This window comes from Tamandua tetradactyla, chromosome 4 (genome assembly GCF_023851605.1).
Source record: "Tamandua tetradactyla isolate mTamTet1 chromosome 4, mTamTet1.pri, whole genome shotgun sequence".
NCBI lineage: Eukaryota > Metazoa > Chordata > Mammalia > Pilosa > Myrmecophagidae > Tamandua > Tamandua tetradactyla.
The window spans coordinates 8,506,850-8,529,621 of NC_135330.1; the positions used below are offsets into that span (position 1 = coordinate 8,506,850).

General features: G+C 35.9%; 1 protein-coding gene across 5 annotated transcripts in view; it reads right to left on the minus strand.

Annotated features, from left to right (window-relative positions):
• The window catches only part of ASH1L (ASH1 like histone lysine methyltransferase), a 340,594-nt gene that overhangs the window by 227,533 nt on the left and 90,289 nt on the right, over nucleotides 1-22,772 (minus strand). For all 5 annotated transcript variants that reach the window (XM_077156397.1, XM_077156393.1, XM_077156395.1 and 2 more), the window contains one exon: nucleotides 1,604-6,164. In XM_077156397.1, coding sequence (XP_077012512.1) covers nucleotides 1,604-6,164 — 4,561 coding nt within the window. The remainder of the gene's footprint in view (nucleotides 1-1,603; nucleotides 6,165-22,772) is intronic.

A 22,772-nucleotide genomic window follows, 5' to 3' on the forward strand; every position in this document is an offset into this window, starting at 1 on the left:
TTAAGCAAATAATCAAAAAGTAATGGCAAAGGCCCTTGAGGGATGCGAGAAAAAAACATAGACCTATTAAATTTTACTACCGGGGAAGCCCCTGTACTGTGTCAAACATTAGGACGCCCAAATCAACGGGCCAAGCCCTAGATCTTGAGGCTTGCTCCTGTGAAGCTTGTGTATATAGCAGAGAAGTTTAGCCTTCCTATAGGCATGCCTAGGAGTTATTTCTGGAGGACCTCTCTTTTATTGCTCAGATGTGCATGATCTCACTCTCTCTAAGCCCAATTCTGCAAGGGAAATCATTGCCCTCCCCACTATGTGGGACATGACATCCAGGGGTAAAAGTCTCCCTGATGGCGTGGGAGATGACTCCCAGGGATGAATCCAGCCCTGGCACTGTGGGATCAACAATGCCATCCTGACCAAAATGGGGAAAAGAAGTGTAACAAATAAGGTAAGAGTGACTGAGAGAGTTCAAATACAGTCAAGAGGCTACTCTGGAGGTCACTCTTATTCAAGCTTCAGTTAGACATTGCTACCTATTATAACTTGCCAAACCCTAACCAAAACCATTCCAGCCAATCATAAAGAACACCTAGGGCAATATATAAGATTCTACAAAAGTTCCATGTACTAGGGTAACTTTCTAGAAAGCTATGACCTCCAGAGGGGTCCCTGGACCAGCCTAGCCTCTACAGAACATCAGCTAGGTCCATCTCCCTACACCATATTATTGACAGCCCCTTCCAACATGAAAAAGTAAAAATGGGTATAGCCCAAATACTCCTAAAGAGTGGGATAGAAAGATCAAAGGTGATGGTGGGATTATACAGAGAAGACAGGATTTAACAAGAGTACGATTGCTGAATCATTATGTTGATATTTCTTTTAGTCTTCAGTATCTTACAGCAGCTAGAAGTAAAAATCTAAAATTATGGAATTGTAACCCATACCAAAATATGATATCTGTTCTACAATTAATTGCTGTGCTGCACTATGGAATTTGTTTTTTGTATACATGTTATTTTTCACAAAAAGGAAAAAAAATTTGACTGTGATGGTAAAAAAATATTTATCCCTTCTAGCCTCCAATGTTCTGGAGCAGCTAGAAGGAAAAATCTGAAAGGACGGTATGGTAGCCCATGACAAATTCTGGGATCTGTCCTGTAATTAGTTATCAAGAGGGCTTTGAAAACTATTGCTTTTTTCTTTTTTTGTTTTGTATATATATATTATACAAAAACAAAAGTTAAAAAAAAATTTTAAAAGTGAACTACAAGAAAAACACAACCTATGTAGCTACTATTGATGAGCCTCCTGTCACTAAAGAAACAGTGTTGCAGCCTTTAGCATAAATCATTTTTCCTGGTTTTCGAAAGTTATGTGTTTTTGGTTGTTTGTTTTGACAATTATACCTATTCTCAAAATGCTATATCAATACAAACATATCTTATTTCCTACAAAGAAAATGAGAACTCTTAAGATTTTGATATACATTTAAGAAAACAAAATATAGATCTGTTAAAAATTCATCTTCATATATCAGGCAACCAGTGGGCAAAATAATCTATTTCTCAAACAGAAATAAGCAACAAAGTAACCCCCTTACCTGTCAGGGTCTGTACTGCCCTTTCGTTGGAAGGCAGTGGCTCCTTTCTGTGAGGCCGATTTAGTGATGTGTCCTGTGCAGAAAAGAGTCCAGGGCTGTCAGTTAATTTCTTCCGGCCATTGGAGTTAGGGTTTGAAACTCTGCAGCTGCCTATTGCACTTGTGAAAAGGTTTGTATGTTCATCATTGTTGGCCAGCTCAGAGTTGGGAGTAAATCCTCCAAGAGATAAACCTGGAGAATTTTCTGAACAGTCAATCTGTAAAGGTGTCTGCAATCCCAAAGCTAATGAATTAGACTCTGAAGGTTCTCGGTGGACCCATTGTTCATCTCTGTTTATTAAGTTTTTTGAAGGAGAGAGATGAGGGCAGGACATGTGACACCGGTGCTTTTCCTTATGTTTATATCGCTCTCCAACAGTATCCTTCCCAAATCGATAGCGCTTCAATGATTCCAGAACAGATCTGGAAGAGCCAGTGTCCATGGAAACCTGGGGTTGCTCAGAAGAACGATGCTCTCTGTGTTTGTGACGGTGCCTGTGTTTGTGCTCAACCATCCAACCATAGGCCATCTCGGGAGGGACGCTGGGGTAGGTACTCATGGAAAGGAGGGGAGTCCTGCTGGTTGTAAGGAAGGCCTCCTGTCGAAGTAGCTTATGCTTTTTCTTATGGTATTTGGTAGGATTGAGAAGTAAATGACCGGTATGCATATAGGAAGGGGGTGGAAGTGGAGTGGTGAAAGAAGGAGATGGAGGAGGTGGATAAAGAGTTGGGGGATATCTTCCATAGTAACCTAATCCGATGGGAGCAGCTGTAAGGGGTGAAGGAGAATAAGGCATGCCATAAGAGGGATAGAATCCAGTACTGGAAAGAGGAAAACTAAGGCTGTGCATAAAAGGCATTTCAGCCATTGCCTCCCTCATCTTAGGGGGTCTCCCTCTTTTCTTTTTTAAGTCGGGTTTTCTAATGTAGTGCAAAGGGTCTAAGGGGAAAGAAGGATGTGTGTAGAAACTATTAAAGTTGATTCGAAAAATAGTCGGCAGAAGGTCTCGGGGGATAAAATGATGACTTCGATGTGTAATTCGAATTTCACTTAAACGGCTTATCAGCTCCTCCAGCTCTGCAATAAAATCTGGATCCTGCCTATTTCGGAGTTGGGGATATTTCTTTTTTCGTTTTCGTTTCTGCCTTTTCATCTTGTCATAACTGAGGTAATCATGATTCCTGCGCTTACATTTATGTTTATGTTTCTCTTTAAGACTGCTTAGGACAGTGGAGGTTTCAGGGGGGATCAGAGAAACATGCTCAAAAGAATGCCTCCTCTTTTTTTGCCCACAAAATTTCTCTGCCCTGTCTGATGTGCTGTTATTATCTGTTCCAATTCCACTATCACTGGGAATGGTCTCATCACTATGAGACTCACTAATTGGGGAAGGAGTAGCTTCTTTCAGAGATGTGAGTTCACTCAAGTGAGAAGGAGAATTGGGCAACAAAGTAGGAGGAGATAATCGCCTCCTTCCCTTTGAGGCCTTCTTCATTGCAAGAGTCTGAATCATACTGCCCTGTCTGGAGTGTAAATGTAAATATGGTACTGAACTGGGTTCAACAAAGCCTGCATCACTGCTTACAGGACTCTGACCTCCACTAGTCCCAGAAGACTGAGAGCAGATAGGTGAGGGAAGAATCTCAGAACTATTAGCAGCTGAAGGCAGTAATGGGGGAAGGATCTGTCCTAATGCTGACCCTGCTGCCTGCTGAGCTGTTTGCTCAAGGACAGCAAGGCTAGTGGGACTACCAGAAAGAATGCCATTTAGGACAGTTTTAGGTTTTCGACCCCTCCTCTTTCCTATGTAAATGGTTCCTTTCTTGCTGACATTAATCTGCTGGCCCAATTTAGAGCCAAAAGTGGCAGCAAGACTTGACACTGTATTATGGAGTTTGGATTGCACTTTCCCTTTATTACTTGATTCTACAGAGCTTGAAAGAATCTGATTCAACAGTTTCTTTCTCTTTAAAGTCTTCATTTTATTTATTTTGCGGATAATGGTTTTCATTAACTGTCCATTGTTTCTCTTGGTAATCTTTTTATCTGGTTCCATTTCAAGGTCACGCATACTACAGAGACTTGGCCTATGACTGTCATCTAGATCATCTGCATCCTGAAGTTGGTCCTCACTCTCAAAAAAATCGCTGCTACTTCTATGGTTATCACTTTCAGACTCCAACTTGCTTGGACTTTCAGTGGCAACAAATGGAGCCACTGACAGCACAGGTGGCTTCATCTTCACTGGTGACCTCATTTGCCTCTTAGGTCTGCCTCTCTTCTTGGGAAAAGGAGATACAGATAGACTTTGTTTGAAGGAAGGAATTTCAATTTCTGGTTGTAAAATTGGAGGTTCTTGTTCTTCCTTAGATTGCAAAGAAAAAACTTTAGAGGCTGGGATTTTTAGAGTCCTTTTGGGTGGACCTTCCAATTGAGGCATCTCCTTAGATTTAGGTCTTCCTCTTTTAGGCTTGTAAATGTCAGACAAAAGGTCACTAGAGACACACATACTGGAAGATAATTTGTGTGTACCAAAAGACTTATGAGATGTTTTTTCACTATCAGTTAAGAGAGCAAGAGATGGAGTTGTGGATTTGCTCAACTTTGGCAATCGGCGTTTAAGGAAGTCATGATCTACAAATGAAGATGGTCCAAGGTTCTTCATAAACTTGGCTGATTCAGAATTACTATTTGATAGTGAGCTACATGAAACATTTTTAAAAAGCTCTGATCTTTCTAATTCTAGCCCCTTTGGAGACCTGCATGAGCTTCTTGCCACCACTTTAGTCCATCGAGGTTTTCTTCCTTTCCTTTTTTTTAATGGTTTGGACTGCAAACTAGCGCTTAGGCTTTCAGCAACATGGCAGCGTTTGTCTGATGCAGTTACTGCACCAAGTTTTAGAAAGGGTTTATTACTAAATAAACTAGTGAAATTAACAACTGAAGGGGTAATTGTATGAATACTAGATTCAGAAGACAGACTCGGCTTTTTTCCTAGGGAAGAACTTAATCTTGGAATATCTATATGTGAAGTTTTTGAATCATTTAGCTCTTTATCAATTCCTTTACAGTCAATATTCATGCTATGACCTATAGACCTGTGACCAATGTTCAAATGGGTACTGTCTGAAGTAAACTGTTTTCTTCCAACAGATTCAGAAATTTCTTCTATTAGTTCTGTGGCAGGATTTAACAGTAATGAATTAGGACCCAACTGTGAAGATTCAGAGGGACTTCTGGTTAAAGGATTAACAGATACAGTAGGTGATGGGGATGGGAGATTGCTTTCTCCTACTGCACTAAAAGGGGATTTAGCTGTAGATGCATCCAAAGCACCTCCTATTTGAAAGTCCGGAGAAGTGCAATATACAGGAGGTTGCTTTTCATGCTTGGAGGTTTCATAGGAAACCCTTTCACTGGATGAGAAACTGTCTTGCTGAATGCATGTCCCTTCATTAAACACTTCTTTTTCCAAATTAATGATTTCTTTTCGAACTGAGAACTTTTCCAATACGCTCTCTTTACTCTGCCTTATAACATTCTTCTCAAACGTTTTGCTAGTGGTAGTGTCTTTCAGGGATTCAGAATGTTCATGACTCTCATAACTACTGATGTTTGTACTGCAAGAAGCCTTAAGTGGTTCCTGAGTGGGGAGCAGTGCTTCGGCTTTAAGGTTTATGGCATCTTTACTGACTAGGCCTACCATAGGGCAAGTAACCAGTTTCTTTCCAATGTCCTTATTAACCAATCCCATTGCTGAACTTGCCACAATCTTCTTTGCACAGTCCTTGGCCACCAGACCAACAGCAGAACCTAGTTTCTTTCCCAAGTCTTTATTAACCAATCCAACTACAGTGCCAAGTCCTAACTTCCTGCCAGATTCCCTATTAACTAAACCTGGAACAATGCCAATTCCTAGTTTCTTTCCTGCATCCTTACTCACCAGTCCTACTGTAGTGATAGTCCCTGGCTTTTTGCCCAAGTCTTTATTAATGAATACTGCTGTAGTGCCAGTTCCTAGTTTTTTCACAGAATCCTTATTGACCAATCCTACTGTTGCATTAAACATTGGCTTTTTCCCAGGATCTTTAGTTACCAATCCAACTGCTGTACTGATAGTTGGTTTTTTAATTAAGTCCTTGTGTATTATTCCAGCTACAGAGCCAACTCCTGTTTTCCTCATCAAATCCTTGCTAACCAATCCTGTTGCCGTACCAGTTCCTAATTTCTTCGGTTTTGTCTTGGAAGACTTGGAAGGAGGACAAGTAGCAATAAGCTGGGCCAACTTTTCTGTTACACTTGTTCCTCCATTAAGTAATGCTCTGTCTTTTAAATCAGGATCTCGAACACCAACAAGAGTAGATGGTGCTGCATTAACATATTCTGTCATTTCTGAGTGCACTGGAGAAAGCTTCTTAGACAAAGGAATTTTTTCTCCCTGTGAATGAAGATGGATGCTTTCTTCAGATTGGCATTCAATGGTTGTAACATCACCTGATTTCTTGTACAATTTTGAAGGGTCCTAAAATTTGAACAAGAAAAAGGTTTCAGAGACAGTAATCCTTATACCACTTCAGTTTAGCATTGCAGTTCAACAAACTAATTGACCACATATCAGGTATAAGATAGGCAAAAGATTTTTTTTTTTTAAAAAAAGCTCACAAAAAAATTAACCTTGCTCTAAGAGAAGTTCACAGTTTGCTTCTATACTGGAGACAAGCAAGGTGCTAGCTTTGTTGATTTTCAGCTACATAAACTTACACATTACTGTATCTTTAAAAATATTGCTATGCTATTTTTGTCATTGTTTTAAAAGGCAAATTTATAGTCTCTACTTTTATCTTACTTTTGACTAATGGACTAAATACACATTAAGCTAAGAATTTACTGATTTTGAAAAGAGAACTATATTTAGCTCCAAAACCCCACTCCAAAGACCTAGTTTAAGAGTAGTTGAATATCTACTTCCATAATTCAATGATTTCAAATCAATATAGGACAATCCATGACCCACTTCTACACCTTTCCCTCATTCTCAATTATAGTCAAGTCTCTATTAATAATGTGTGAGGAATAGGAGATATGAGCAGTCAAATTTCAATTGATGTGTAAGGAATAAAAAACCATCCACATTTCTTAAGAATGTGTTTTATACAACACCTTAGAGTTGGAAATAACTTTTAAATCACTTATTATATTTGGGTGTCTAATGCAATATATTACAAATGAATGCATTATTTCACACCAATAGTTTGTTTTATGCATAGATAACAATTAAAAAGTTCTTCCTAAGTATAAAATATTTATGAAAGACTCAAATGTAGACTTGAACAAATGTAAAGACATGCTGTGTTTGTGAATAGGAAGACATAAAGTTGACAATATTCTCTAAGCAAATTTATAAATTTAATGGGATTGCAGTAAAAATAACACCAGGATTTCTTTCTGGAATTAGAAATGTTTATTATAATGTCAACTGGGAAAAACACTCAAGCAAAAATAGCCAGGAAAATTATTTAAAAAGAAAAGGGGAGGGATATAGCCTTACAAAATATTAAAATATATAATAAAGCATCTCCCATTAAAACAGCAGATAATTTACACATGGAAATACAAAATAACCAAATGGAACAGGTTTGAAAATTCAACAGATATAAGCATATGTTGAAATCTACTACATGCAAAATGGTATAACTCACATAGAAGGGAATTTGGTGGTATCTAGAAAAACCCATTGTATTTAAACCTTTTGAGTCAGGAATGTCATTTTTAGAATCTACTCTAAGATAAACTAGCAAAACACAAAATAATGTCTATACAAGGCTATAAAACGTACCATTACTTATAATAGCAAAATCCTGACAATAACCAAAATGATCATCTACAGTGGTATGACTGAATAATCTAAAGTACATCTGTAAAATGGAGTACTATGAAACTGCAAAAAACAATTAAGGAGATATAAATATACTGCCTTGGGGTGATCATCAGCATATATTGTTAAAAATAAATGGGAGAGAGGTGCAAGAATAGTTCAGTGGTAGAACTCTCGCCTGCCATGTGGGAGACCCAGGTTGGATTTCTGGCCAGTGTACTTCCCTCCGTCTTCTGCCCCCACAAATCCAACAAATGGTGCTCCAATAATGGGATAGTCACATGGAAAAATAATGAAATGTGACCCCCACCACAAAAAAAAAAAAAAAGAAAAGTAAAAGGGAAGATTTAAGAACCTTCTTTATAATACACTACCTTTTGTATAAGAAGATGTAGATGGGGCACATACATTTATATATATATTTGAAAAAATAAAATCAACCCAAAATTAATAAAAGTAGTCACCTATGGTACATGTTACAATATGGATGAGACTTGAAGACATCAAGTTGAGTGAACTAAGTTACATACAAAACAACAAATATTGTATAATTTCTCTTATGTGAAATACTTAGAATAAGCAAATTCATAGATACAGAAAGCAGAATAGTGGTTACCAGGGATAGGGAAGAGGGGAATGAGAAGTAATTGTTAAATGAGTATGAGGTTTGGTTTGAGATGATGCAAATAGTCTGGAAATAGTGGTGAAAGTTATACAGTATTGTCAACGTACTTAATATCAAAGAATTGTTCACTTAAAATGGTTAAAATGATTTTTCTGTCATGAATATTTTACCACAAATAAAAACAAATAGATTATTAAAAAGATACCTATGAGGAAAATACAGGTTTAGAAGTGGAACCTTTCGTCATTTACTTTATGAATGTTTCAAATAGTTAAGAAATAAAATTGTAACATAAAGCAAAAATCTTAAATCCCTAGATATTGAAAAAACTGAAACAAATACACCTATATATCAAGTTAGTTATAATCACTATGAAAAATAATTATTTTGAATTACTTTAAAACCCAGTATTTTGACCATACATTCTAAAGACAAAAAAATTACCTACGAAGAAATCTTAAATTGCATTCAGTGGGCAAGATATTAGTAGTCATATTAGTATAGTTAAAACGCAGATCAAATAATAACTATGTGAATGTCATTAGGAATCAAATTCAGATTTGATAAAAAAAATCAATAAAAATAAGATTTTTTAGGCTGATCTCCTGCTTTGTGCCTAGCAATAAACTCTTTCTTTCTTTGGGAATTAATTAATTAATTAATTAAAAAATAAACCAATCATAATCCAGTAACAATGAACACCTTACCTTTAGTACTCAAGAATGGTTTCTAAATACCATTTCCTATTATAAAGAACCAGGGCTCTGGGCCACGGTGGCTCAGCAGGCAAGAATGCTTGCCTGCCATGCCAGAGGACCTGGCTTCGATTCCTGGTGCCTGCCCATGTTTAAAAAAAAAAGTAAAAAAAAAAAGAACCAGGGCTCCTTGTAGAAATCACTGATTCCAAGAATTCAACAGAAAATATACAAGGTGATCCTGGTGATGGACATATATATATCTAATATCTCCACTCTCTAATAATCACTCTTAATTTTTTGTCTGAAAGTTACCATAATGAAATGCATTTGCTAAAACAATAGTTCCTCCTTTGAGGGGAATAAAATCTGCCTTTCTGCAACTTTCATTCACCGGTCCAAATCTCAGTTTCTCAAACACCATAGAATTAGTCTAACTCCTCTTCTTCCCAGTAGGTTTTCATGCAATGACCTCAACCATCACATTCAATCTTCTGCCCCAAGCAGTGCAACCTCTTTCTGGTCTTTCTGATGGACTTAGCTGTCTATATTCCTCTTCACATGTGGCATCCAAAACTGAAGACGATACACTCAAATGCCTAATAGGCTTAGAATAAGGGAATGACCTCTTTTTCTAGATTAGACCTTACAATTTTATTGAAGAAGAAATTAGCTTTTGATACTCTTATCATATTATGGGCATATATGAAGCTTGTAATAAAATGAAACTTTTCATTTTCTTCACACCTTGTTAAGAAACAAGATCCCTGATCTGCATTTTTACAGTTGACCTTTAAAACTCAAGAGTTAAAAGGTTTTCTTTGAAATATTTAAAAATGTATTTATGAAAAAAATGTATTTATATCTAAAAATCATGACACTTCTCAGTTAAAAATTACCCTTAAAAATCTGCCTGAACAAACTATAACCTTGTACAATACGATCTCACAAATGATACAAATAGAATGCATGCTGTATAATCTCATTTATATAAAGTTCACAAATAGGTAAAACCAATTATGTTCTTAAAACTCAGGATAATGGTTAGGACTGGCATGGTGTACTGACGGGAAAGGAGAGCTCTTAAGGGATTTTAAGGGGTGCTGATAATGTTCAATTTCTTGATCAAAGTGCTGGTTATACGGGATGGTTCAAATTAAGAAAATCCATTGTATCTGGTACACTTATAATTTATATATATATATATATATATATATATATAATTTATATATTTTCCATATGTATTTTATACTTCAATAAAAAGTTATAAAAATCTTGTCTAAAAGGGAAATAGAAATACAGAGATCTCCCTTAACTTACTAAAGTTTTTTGCCAAAAACAAATAACATCATCTCTCAAATAAATTAAAATTAGCCTAACTGATTTAGTGTCCCAAAATAAATGCCTATACCTTGAAAAAAATAACAGGTCTTTTCTTCCCAACCCGGACATTAGACAAAATGATATTAGGTAAAAGAAAGTCAATGTTAATAAGATTCTGAAAAGTATATTTGGTACTGGTAACATTACAGTCTTATATTTTACAGAAACTTAAAATTTACAAATACTAGTAACAGCTACCATTTTAACAAAGCACGTTACCTATCAGGCATTGAAAAAACAGTTGTTACCAAACAGACCATTAGGCATATAAACTTTTTTCATATGAAAATAGCTTTATTTCAAATTTAAAATTACTAATGTACTACTCACTTAAAAATACAAAGTATCATTAAACTGTTATTCATGGATAAACACTGTTTACATTTATTTTCAGTTATTTCACTATACACCCACAAATCAACACATATACATTCTTTTATAAATATGGGACCAAAAATGCTTGCTGTTTTATAGCCCACTTGTTTTAAATAGCATACAGAAAACATCTTTATGTGCAAATAAATCAAGAGTTAGAACATCAATTTAAAGGTTTAATAATTTCAACTTATTGGCTGTTATTTAAATAGTTTGTTCTTTACAATATAAATAATGTAATGCTGACCATCCATTTATATAAATCTTTACATACTTACTCAATTATTTCATTTAGATAAATCACTAAAATAGGAACTGCAAGACCAATGTGTAATTCACTAAAATAGGAACTGCAAGACCAATGCGTATTTACATTAGTTACACATATTAAACAGCAATGGTCAAGAAAGATTGCATTTCCATTCCCATCATTAGGGTATATAATTTCACAACCTATAGTGTTTTTTTTTTTTTACATTTCTATTTGCATTTCATTTATTACCTGCATTTTGTACGTCTTGTTTCTTGAATTTTGTTGGCCAGGTATATTTCTTCTTCAGTGAAATAACTGTTCAAGAACTTTGGCCATCTTATTTATTAAATTGCGGATTTTATCATTTATTTTTTATTTAGAGCTCTTAATACAATAAATACTAAAAATCAGTACAATCATCCCAGCTCTCTTTTGTTATTATTGACAGGTAATATCTTTGGGTCTAAAGTGAGTCTCTTGTAAGCAGCATATAGTCCAATTATGTTTTTTTCCATATATTTCTTTTAATTGATGAGTTTAATCCATTTACATTTAAAGGGATTACTGACAATGGACTTTCTTCTGCAGATGTTTTTTTCTGTCTTATACCTTCTCTGCTCCTCAATTCCTCCGATAGGGTCTATTGCCCCCCTTTTTTCTAGTATACCATTTTGATTGCCTATTCATTTACTTTTCTGTATATTTTTTAGTTATTTCCTTAGTGGCCACCTTGGAGATTAGTGTTACATTAAATTTGTAACAATCCAGTTTGAATTGGTGTCAATTTACCTTCAGTAGCATAATAATAAATGCTTACCTTCAGTAGCATTAATTCTGCACTTCTATAACTCTGCCACAAGTACCTGCCCCCCTACATTATATTGGTACTGTCATAAACTACATCTTTATACACTGTGCACTCATTAACATAGATTTATAATTAAATTGTTTTAACTGCAATTATCTTTTAAACAATATAAGAAACAGGAACAGGAGTGATTTAAAAGGCATTGATTGTATACTTTGGGTGTAAATGTATATGGTATATGCATATATCTGAATAAAACAGCTCAAAATATAGAGTAATACTAACTTTTATATTTACCTATGCAGTTACCATTTACCCATGATCACTATTTCTTCAAATGGCTTTGAGATATGTCTAATGTCATTTTATAACAGTCTGAATCAGAACCCCCTTTAGCATCTTTGTAGGGCAGGTCTACCAGCAATGAACTTCCTCAGCTCTTATTTATCTGGAAATGTCTTAATTCTTCCCTCAGTTTAAAAATATCATCCCAGTTGTACAATCTGTATCCCTTCAGGTCCAATTACCCAATATCTACCCTATTTCTATCTCCTGATAGTCTCTGTTACAATTCTCCAAGTTCATTCGCTAATGTCAGTTTATATCAGTGAGACCTATATATAGTATTTGTCCTTTTGTTTCTAGCTAATCTCATTCAGCATAATGTCCTTAAGGTACATCAATGTCATTATATAACTTCATATCTTTATTTAACATATGTGGTTATGTATCATAAATAAAAAATAAATAAATGGAAAAGAAAAAATATGTCATCCCATTCCTTTCTGGCCTTCATAGATTCTGGTAATAAATCTGTTGTTAGTATTATTGAGGATCCATTATGGGTGAAAAGTTGCTTTTCTTTTGCTGCTTTCAAGAGTTTTCTGTGCCTATTGAGAATTTGGTTATAATGTGTCTCAGCAGGGATACCTTTGATTTGATATTATGCTCGGAATTTGTGGAGCTTCTTGGATGTGTATATTCATATCTTTCATCAAATTTAGGAAGTTTTGGGCCATTATTTGTTCAAATTTATTTTGTGCCCTTTTCTCTCTCTTCTCCTTCTGGGACTCCTACAATGCATATGTTTGTATAATTCTCCACTTTTCTTCATTCTTGTACCCTTTGGCTCCTCACACCAGGTAATTTCAATTGCCCTGCCTTCAACTTTGCTGATTCTTTCTTTCTTCCCTGTGTCCAATTCTGTTGAAACCCTTGTGAAGTTTTACTTCACCTACTTTACTGATCTGCCCCAGAATTTCTATTTGCTTCCTTTTTATAAATTTTTTTATTAATATTTCATAATTGTTCCTACATCACTCACCTGATTTCCTTTAATTCTTTGTCTATAGTTCTTTCAGTGCTTTGATCATATTTAAGACAGGTAAAGTATTTGGGCTTCCTTAGAGATGGTTTCTTTTTGGTTTTTTCTGGTAAATGGATCATACTTTTCTTTCTTGATCTGCTTTTGTAAATTTCTGTTAAGTGGACATTTTAAATACTGCAGTAACTTTGTAATTCAGATTCTTGCCCATCCTCAGGGGCTGCTACTGTTACTTGATAAAGGCTGTATTTCTCAATTTGTTCAGTGACTTTCTCAAATTATTTTACCAAAGACGATATTCTTTGCTATGTGTGGTTACTGAAGCCTCCATTATCTACTGGTCAGCCAGTATTTTCATGGAGATTTCCTTAAATGCTAGCCTCGATTTTCATCAAGCCCTCTCCTGGATGCTGTAGGGAACTGATCAGAAGTCAGAGTTCAAAAAATAAAAAAGTTGCCTCCGATGATACTTTGGTAAAAGGACTAATTTTTGGTGCTTCCTATTATACCTACTCACCTCCACATATAGATATTTATAATTTTATTCATAAAATGACATATAGGACTTAAACACTTGCCATCAAGCTTATTTCTAAATATTTATAGATTACTTTTGTAAGTAAATTCCTTTGTTATATTTCTTAATTCTTAATGGATGGTATTCAGGTACACTATTGATTTATTTACTTATATTAAATCTTGAGCTCTTGTTCATCAGGAATCCATTGTTTCAACAAATATTTCTTAAGCACCTACCAAGCAGCCGGCACTAAAGTGTTGACTATAATCACTGAGAGAAAAAAGAGGGCAAAAATCCTTTTCCTGATGAAAAGTCCTGATTGCTTTCACATGTATGGAGAAACCCAAAGGAGGTGAAAGAGGGAATCTATGCAGCTATTTGGGAAAAGAAAAAAGTATCAGAAAGAGAAAAAGCAAGAGAAAGGCCTTGAGACCAAGTCTGGCATATTCAAAGAACACCAAGGAAGCCAGTTTCACCCGTGTAGATTAAGCAGGGGAAGAACTGTGGGTTAGTGGGACAGATATTTTATAGTTTGAGAGAAGTCATTGGAAGCTTTTAGGTAAAAGAGGACCGTCATGACTCCTCATTCATTCAGCAAATACATACTGGCTGCCAAATAACTGCTGGGAATATGTCAAGGAACAAGAAAGACAAAATTGCCTACCACATCATTGAGCTTATATTCTTGTGGGAGGAGGAAAGCAATAAAGAAAATGCCATATATTTTTCAAAATAATTTGTTAGAAGGTGGTAACTGCTACAGGAAAAACAGGAGGAAACTGGGAGTGCTAAGGGAGAGTTTTAAAAATTGTTAGCCAATTGGGTTGGGCCTCAATTATCAGGTAACATCTGAGCAAAGACTTGTAGGAATTAGCAAGGGCATCAAGAATGCTTTAATGGCAGGAATTGAGGGACTGAGTGGGAGAATAACAGGATATATGATCAGAGTATACAGGCCTTGATTATGGAGGGTCTCATGGTAATTATAAAGACTTGAGTTTCTGCTCTGAATAAAATGGGGAACCATTTCATTGAGCAGAAGAGTGACATGACTTTACCTTAGGCTTCAAATAGTCCCCCTAGCTGCTCTTGAGAAGGCTAGAGAGATTCAATGTCAGAAAGATGGAGTCTCGTTAGCAAGAGACAGCATGCATCTTGACAAGAGATGAAGTAGTTTAAACTAGAGTAAAACAAGAGGAATGATAAGATAAAGACTGGCTGAAGGAGTGGTATGATCACCAACAGTTCAGCTTTGGACATGTTAAGATTGAAATATCTACCAAATATCTAAGTGGAAATGTTAATTTTAATTTGGAAAATATAATTCAGGGCAGAGGACTGAACAGGAAGACAAATTTGGAAATAAACAGCATATAAATATTTAATGTCTTGAGCCTGGCTGACATAATCAAGTGTGGATAAATGTAAACAAAAAAAGTAGAAGGCTAAAGACATACCCAAAGCATTATATAATTAAAATCAAGAAAATGATGAGGAACCAGGAGATAAGGAGCCTGAAGTTAAGAAGGTGAGGGGGATGGGGAGTAGACTGAGACAGAAATGGGGAGGCAGGGTAAGTATTCTGGTATCCACATGAAAAATATGAAGAATTGGAAAGGAGTGACAACTAAGTCAATCGCTGACAGGATAAGGAGGAATGAATATAGTTGTCTGTTGCATTTAGCATTTATAGGGACATGGATGACCATTCTAGCAGTTTCTGAGAGGGTAGAACCTGAATAGACTTGAACAGCAAGGAAAACAGAATTGGGGTCTTAGCGTGAAGATAAAGTGAAATCAAGGTAGTTTTAAAAAAAGATATGGAAAACAATGGCATATTTGTATTCTCAAAGGAAACAGGGCAGTGTAAAAAAGATGAAAATCCATGCATTCATTAAGTTTAACATGTGTCTATATATTTGTAGGTGTATTTGGATAAAATATCGTGAGGCACACAGGTCTGATAAAATGTACCAAATAATCCATCCCTCATTCTGTGCTGTGAAATATTACATTTCTAATGTACTAAATCCTCATACATATATATATATATTTGGATCTACGGCTAGATTTTTAACTCTGGGTCACTGATTTTCTATCTATGGACTACCATCACAATATTCTAATTATTATAACTTTGTTTTATTATCTAAATTAGCCTGATATCTACTTGTTATTCTTTTTAGAAACATCTTCACTGTTATTGCTTATTTTTCATTATAAACTTTATAAGCAATTTACATAGTGCCGAAACACTATTTTATTATTATTATTTTGGTCAAAATTAACTTTTTCAGCTTTACTTTATCAGGATGGGGTAACTAAGTTGGTATATGCAAAAAGACAACTGATATCAGGCCTAATTAAGGAAGATTCCTTTAGACAGGTGGTAGGAAGATGGACATACCAGAGATAAACTCAGAAACTGGAGATTTTTTAAAAGTGAGTTCAAATGTTAGTTCTGCCACAATCTATGTGACTGGAGGTCACTTCTTTGTAAGCCTATTTTTCATCTGTCAGGGTATGGATTTGAGATCACTCAGGTCATCATTGTAACATTCTGAGCCTTTTGTCATGACACAACCCTTTGTGACCACGTGAAAGGCCACAGAGGTTGAGGTACCTTGAGGACTTGTACTTGGCTCAATACAGCTTCCCGGGTGCTTCTCAGATTAGGACGGCTGGGGCCCAAAAGGCTTAAGACAAGCTGGTAGTACTATACCCAAATCTTAGGTGAATGGGAACAGAGGGACGGGAAAGGATCAGAGCTATTTTGAGTAAGGAAGCCACTGACGGTAGAACTCTGCAGTTCTGATTCGAATCTGCTCAAATGTAAAAGGATTCAAACTCTTTTGCCACCTGTTCTCCCCCAACTGGTATCTTCTCTCTGTTTCAGCACACCTCCAACTCTGACCACCCCTTCAGAACCTGTCCAACAACCCTTCCCATCCATTTCCTTGACTGCTCTTCTAGGACTCAGCCTTTTCCTTCTAGCTTGAAGTTCTCTACTTCCAGTGCCCAAAATGTGTTTAGAGTGGATGCTGCTAAGGCGAGGAAAAGAGTCCCTCACTTGGCTTGAAAGGCTGTGCATTTAAAACACTAATGTTTTTAATATTAGTTGTTAAAGCTGCATGTTAAATAACTAACACTTTTCATGATGTTCTCTTCGTATTCAAAAATATTTTAGACTAATCCATTTGTTCAAGGTTCAAGATATTTTGAAGATTTCTTTATATAGATGTTAATTCCTTCTAATTAAATTTATTCCTATATATTTAATCTTTTATAAAAAGAATGCTTTCTAAATAAGCCAGAAATGAAAGAACAATTATTCTAAGGGTTTCTTTAGAAAATGCTTATAAGAAAACAGGGCCTCTTATAGCAGCATTTAGTCTGGACTGCTAATTATTATTTCTGGATTTTGAGAGGATGTTTGATATATTTAAAACCCGGTATTTAGAGATAAGAGTGAAGCTGATCAAGTCAGGATTAAGGTAATTCACAACATAGGGGTAAGGAAGACATTGTCTATATTTTAGAAACGCACCTACTCTTTGAGGTCAAAGGAAGAAAGGAAATTATTTTGTCTAGAACCTAAATTTCCTGTAGCACATAACATAAGGCACCTGTCTTGATAGCTCATTTGCCCAACTGAAATACAGGGAGCCCAGAATAAGAATGAGGGCCTTTAATCCTGTACAGCTTAATATAATGCCTGGATGCATCCTAGAATATAGCGAGCAGATAATCAAAAAGAATTGGCAAAGTTCGTTGAGGGATGGGAGAACTTTCAGAAACCTACAACCTCCAGATAAATCCTGAAATCTAGAGAGGCCAACTTCTTCAGAGTATCAGCTAGTTCCATTTCTCTACCCCATATTACTGACAGCCCCTTCCAAAATGAAAAAGTTACGGCCAAAGCCCAAATACCCCTAAAGAGTGGGATAAAAAAAAAAAAAAAAAAAAAAAAAAAAAGAAGAAATAAATAAACGGAATGCTTTCTTCATTTTATTTTCTGGCTGTCTGTAAATATACGAAGGCTACTAATTTATCATTTAGTACTGACGTACATTTACTGAATTGTCTTAAAAGTGTTTTGACTAATTCTCTTGGGATCTCATGGTATACAGTAGTATTTATAAATTACAATAATCTTAATCTCTTTCACTATTTTTATCCTAATTTCTTTTCTTGCTAAATGTACTAATATTTCCACAATATTGGTGACAAAGGGCATCCTCCTTTTTAGATTTTAATAAGAATGCTTTGGGTGTCCCTTCACTCTGTACATGTATGTAGGTATGTATGCACACACACACACACTTGTTTAAACATTACATATATAGGGAAATATCAATCTATTTACTTTATAAACTACGAATATATAGTACCAGATTTCCTAGTTTGAACTTGCTTGTATTCTTGGAATAAACCATGCTTTATATTGTATGTGTATAGCTCTTTATTTTCTTTATTAAGCATTTTATTTGAGATATAGATGCACATGTTGTTTGTTTTTTTTCCTTTTTAACTTTTTTATTGTATAGTATAACATATATACAAAGCAAAGAAATAAAAAAACAATAGTTTTCAAAGCATTTTTCAAAAAGTGGTTAGAGGATAGATCCCAGAGTTTGTCACGGGCTACCATACGATCCTCTCATTATTTTTCTTTCTAGCTGCTCCAGAATATAGGAGGCTAGAGGGCTTAAATATTTTTTTATCATCACATTTGACTTTTTTTTCCTTCTTTTTTTGTGAACAATAACATCTATATAAAAAACCTATAAATTTCCTAGCACAGCACCACAATTAGTTGTAGAACATACTTCAGACTTTGACATGGGTTACAATTTCACAATTTTAGGTGTTTACTTTCAGCTGCTCCAAAATACTGGAGACTAAAAGAGATAGCTATTTAATGATTCAGCATTCATATCATAAGTTAAGTCCTATCTTCTATGTATAATTCCACTGCCACCTTTGATCTTTCCATACCTCTCTCTGAGGTTGTTTGGGCTCTGGCAATTCTAAATTTTTGATATTGGAAGGGTCTGCCACTAATATGGGGTAGGGAGATGGAACTATCTGATGTTCTGGAGAGGCTGGGCTAGGTTTCAGGACTTATCTGGACCCAGGGACCGATCTGGAGGCTGCAGGTTTCTGATAAGTTACTCTAGTGCCTGGAACCCATGTGGAATCTTATAAATTGCCCAAGGTGTTCTTTAGGATTGGCTGGAATGGTCCTGGTTGGGGGCTGGCAGGATAAGCAGCAAGGTCTACCTGAAGCTTGAGTAAGAGCAACCTCCAGGGTAGCCTCTTGACTATTTTGAACTCTCTCTGCCACTGATACTTTTTTTTTTTTTTTTTTTTTGCTGTGGAAACAGTACTGTGTTGGGATTTAATTTTTGCACATGAACGCCTTTACCTAGAACTCTGAAGACTGTCCTTTAGCCAAGATTGAATGCTATGGAGAAAGCACTTACTTGTCTCTGGTTAAAACATTGAGTAAAGACTTTCCCACATCGATGATATTTCTAAGGGTTCACTACAGTGTGAGTTCTCTTACATTTTCTAATGTTAGAATAATGGGTAATAGAAAAAGACTTTCTGACATAAATGACATTCATAGGGTTTCTCTCCAGTCTGAGTGTTCTCATGTTGTTTCAGGTTAGAGTAATGGGTGAAGACTTTACCACAGGGATAACATTCATAAGGTTTCTATCCTGTGTGAATTCGGTCATGTTTTTTAAGGGCAGGACCTTGAGTGAAGGCTTTTCCACATAGATGGCATTCATAAGGTTTCTCTCCAGTGTGAATTCTCTCATGTTTCCTAAGATAAGAACCAAGAGTGAAGGTTTTCCCACATAGGTGGCACTCATAGGGTTTTTCTCCTGTATGAGTTCTTTCATGCTGTCTCAAGTGGCCACATTGAGTGAAGACTTTTCCAGACAGATAACGTTCACGTTTCTCTCCAGTGTGAATTCTCTCATGATATCTGAGGCCAGAACACTGAGTGAAGGCTTTGCCACACAGATGACATTCATAGGGTTTCTCTCCAGTATGAGAGTTCTCACAAATTGAGTGAAGGCTTTACTACATAGATGATATAAAAAAGGTTTCTCTTCAGTTTGAATTCTCTCATGTTGTCTCAGTTCAGAACATTTAATGAAGGCTATCTCACATAGATGACAATTGTATGGTTTCTCTCCAGTGTGAATAATCTCATGTTGTTTAAGGCCAGAATACTGAGTGAAGGCTTTACCACATTGATGACATACATAAGGTTTCTCTGCAGTGTGACTCATGTCGTCTCAGTTCAGAATATTTAGTAAAGGCTTTCCCACACAGATGATACTCGCAGGGTCTCTCTCTGACATAAGTTCCACTGTAATGTGTAAGGCCAGAGTTTTGAACAAAGGATTTCTCAATTAGGTGACATTCATATGACTTATTTCTACTGTGAAAATGCTTTTGTTGATTAAAAGATGATTGGTCATTGAGGGCTTTTCCAAATAGACTGCTGAAGTAAGGTTTCCTACCTTTGTGAGTAAATACATGTTGAGTCACGCTGGTACTATGAGTATCATATTCTGACAATTCATGACATATAATGCCATTCTTTTGAGTATGAGAATTCTGCTTCAGTGATGTGATGGTAGATATGTCTTTCGTGCAGATATGATGCATGGATAGTATTTGTTTTTTAAGACTACTTTCCCTGAATTCTGGCTTTGGAACAATCCAATTCCTTTTTCCCACAGTTCCTCTCCTTGAACCAACTTTGAAGCTACATCTGACTTACAGACCTGGTATCCCACTGAGGGCAGATGACTGATATTCTCCAGCAACACATCTCTGAACAGCTTTCTCTGGGAATGCATCCAGTATGGCCCACTCTTCCTGAATGAATTCTATAACTACGTCTTTCAAGTTCACTAACTCCAGTGGCTGCATTGTCAACAGCTCAGCTGACAACTGTCTTCCTCAGGGTTTATACACCACAACAAGATAGGCATGATGCCCCTTCACAAAATTCCAGTGCCGAGAGGTTCTTTAACACTCTAGGAAAAGTACCATTTTCATGGAGGACTCCCCTTTAATGCAGTTGACAGTGTCATCAGTCTTAGGGCCTCACTTGAATCATCTTGCAGGAGATCCCACTAGTGCAATGTGGACGTGTCCCAAGTACTCCCCGAGAAGTGGGTGCCTCCTCTTGGGGTCCCCTGGAATAAAATTGGACTGCTTATTTTTGAGTAGTCTAAACACTTCCAATTAAAGCTGATTGTGCTATTCATCAATGGAGAATTCAGAATTATTAAAATATAGTTCTTATTTTCTCATGGTTCATTAAGAGGTCATGCATTATTCGCGTATCCTTATTGTGAACGAACCAATATTTCATAAGAGTGGATAGCTAATTCTTTTCTGGACAGCAGTGTCAATGGCATGAAAACAATTCTTGGTCCAAGAAGGCCGATGAAGTTCAGGGTTTCTCTCTCAAGTGGAATGGCACATGGCAAACACAGTCAGGGCTTCTCTCTCAGCTGGAAGGGCACATGGCGAATACGGCGTCATCTGCTAGCTTTCTCTCCTGGCTTCTGGTTTCATGAAGCTCCGTGGGAGGCATTTTCCTTCTTCATCTCCAAAGGTCACTGGCTGGTGGACTCACTGCTTCGTGGTGCTGCAACATTCTCTGCTCTCTCTGAATCTCCTGATACTTTCTTAATTACACTTCTTTTCCCCCATTTGGTCAGGATGTAATTGTTGATCCCACAGTGCCAGGTCTAGCTTCATTCCTGGGAGTCCTCTTCCACATTGCCAGGGAGACTTTCACCCCTGGATGTCATGACCCACATAGGTGGGAGGGCAATGATTTCACTTGCAGAGTTGGACTTAGAGAGAGTGAGGCCACATCTGAGCCACAACAGAGGTCCTCCAGAAGTAACTCTTACGCATGTCTATAGGAAGTCTAAGCTTCTATGTTACCTACGTAAGCTTTTATTTATAAAATTGTTTCCAAAAAATGTAAAGCAAATCTATTATACATCATGCCAAATTAATTTGATATGCTTACCATCTTTTTAGCTAAGAGAGGCAAAAGATGTCGTTTTAGAATTTAAAGAGTGAATAGTTCAAAGGACTGAATCGTAACCTATAGAACATTTAGTATAAAAGTTACAATTTAATCTCTCAAAATTGTTCTTGAATATGGATATAATTAAATACCAGCCCTGATAAACCACTAATTTCATTCAACAAACATGAAAGAGTTGTCCTCCATGAACATGTATGACCATTACAGATTAATATTCAGCAGAATGTGAGTATTTATATAACAATATTCTCTAGTTTCCATTTTCAGTGTCACCATCGTAGGGTTTTAAAATTAGTATTATGCTCACTTGTCTTTCTTTCTGGTGCTCTGGAAAGGTATAAATAAGTTCGGAATTGTGTTTCTTGACAATTTTGTGGAATTACACTAACTTTACATGGACTAGGTTTTTAGGGTGATTGAACAACTTTTTGAGAGATTTTTTTACTGTGTGTATGATGGACAAAACTATGGTTTCTGGGCTCAGAATCTGTAAATTATCTTTTCCTAAAAAAACAAAAACAAAACAAAAACACCCACTTTTCCCCAGGTTTTCACATTTATTTACATATAACTAAAATCATTAACTTTCATTTTAATTTTAATTTCCTTTAATTCTATTGTATCTGGAGTTATTTGCCCTTTAGGACTAATTACGTTATATATTTTCCCCTCATTTTTCTTAATTTCTGGGTTAGATTTGCTAGATGAAATTATGATTTTCATTTCCCACCTGGAAAAAGATAGTACATATAAATAAATATTGACTTTGTTAATTAATTAGTACATTTTTGTCTTTTTCAAACAGTTTTGTTCTCTTGGTAACTTTCAAAGTTGAGTGATTTATTCAATATCTTTTTATTCTTCCTTTTCTACAATTAATATTACTATTTAAAGCTGTCTTTCCATTTTATACAGCTTCAAGTATAAATCACAAATTTTTTTTTCTTAGAAATTTTGAGTTTTTTTTGTTTCTAAATTGGTAGGGATTCTTTTTTTTTTTTTTGGTCTGATTTTATCATTTTCTAGTTTTCCTGCATTGTGACCACAGAATATTGTTTATTTTACTCTTCGTAGGTTCCTACTATAATTCCACTTTTTAATGAATATCCATCATATTTTCTCACACTTTGAACTTTCAGGGTTTCAACAACTTTTTACCATTTTTTGTTTTTAA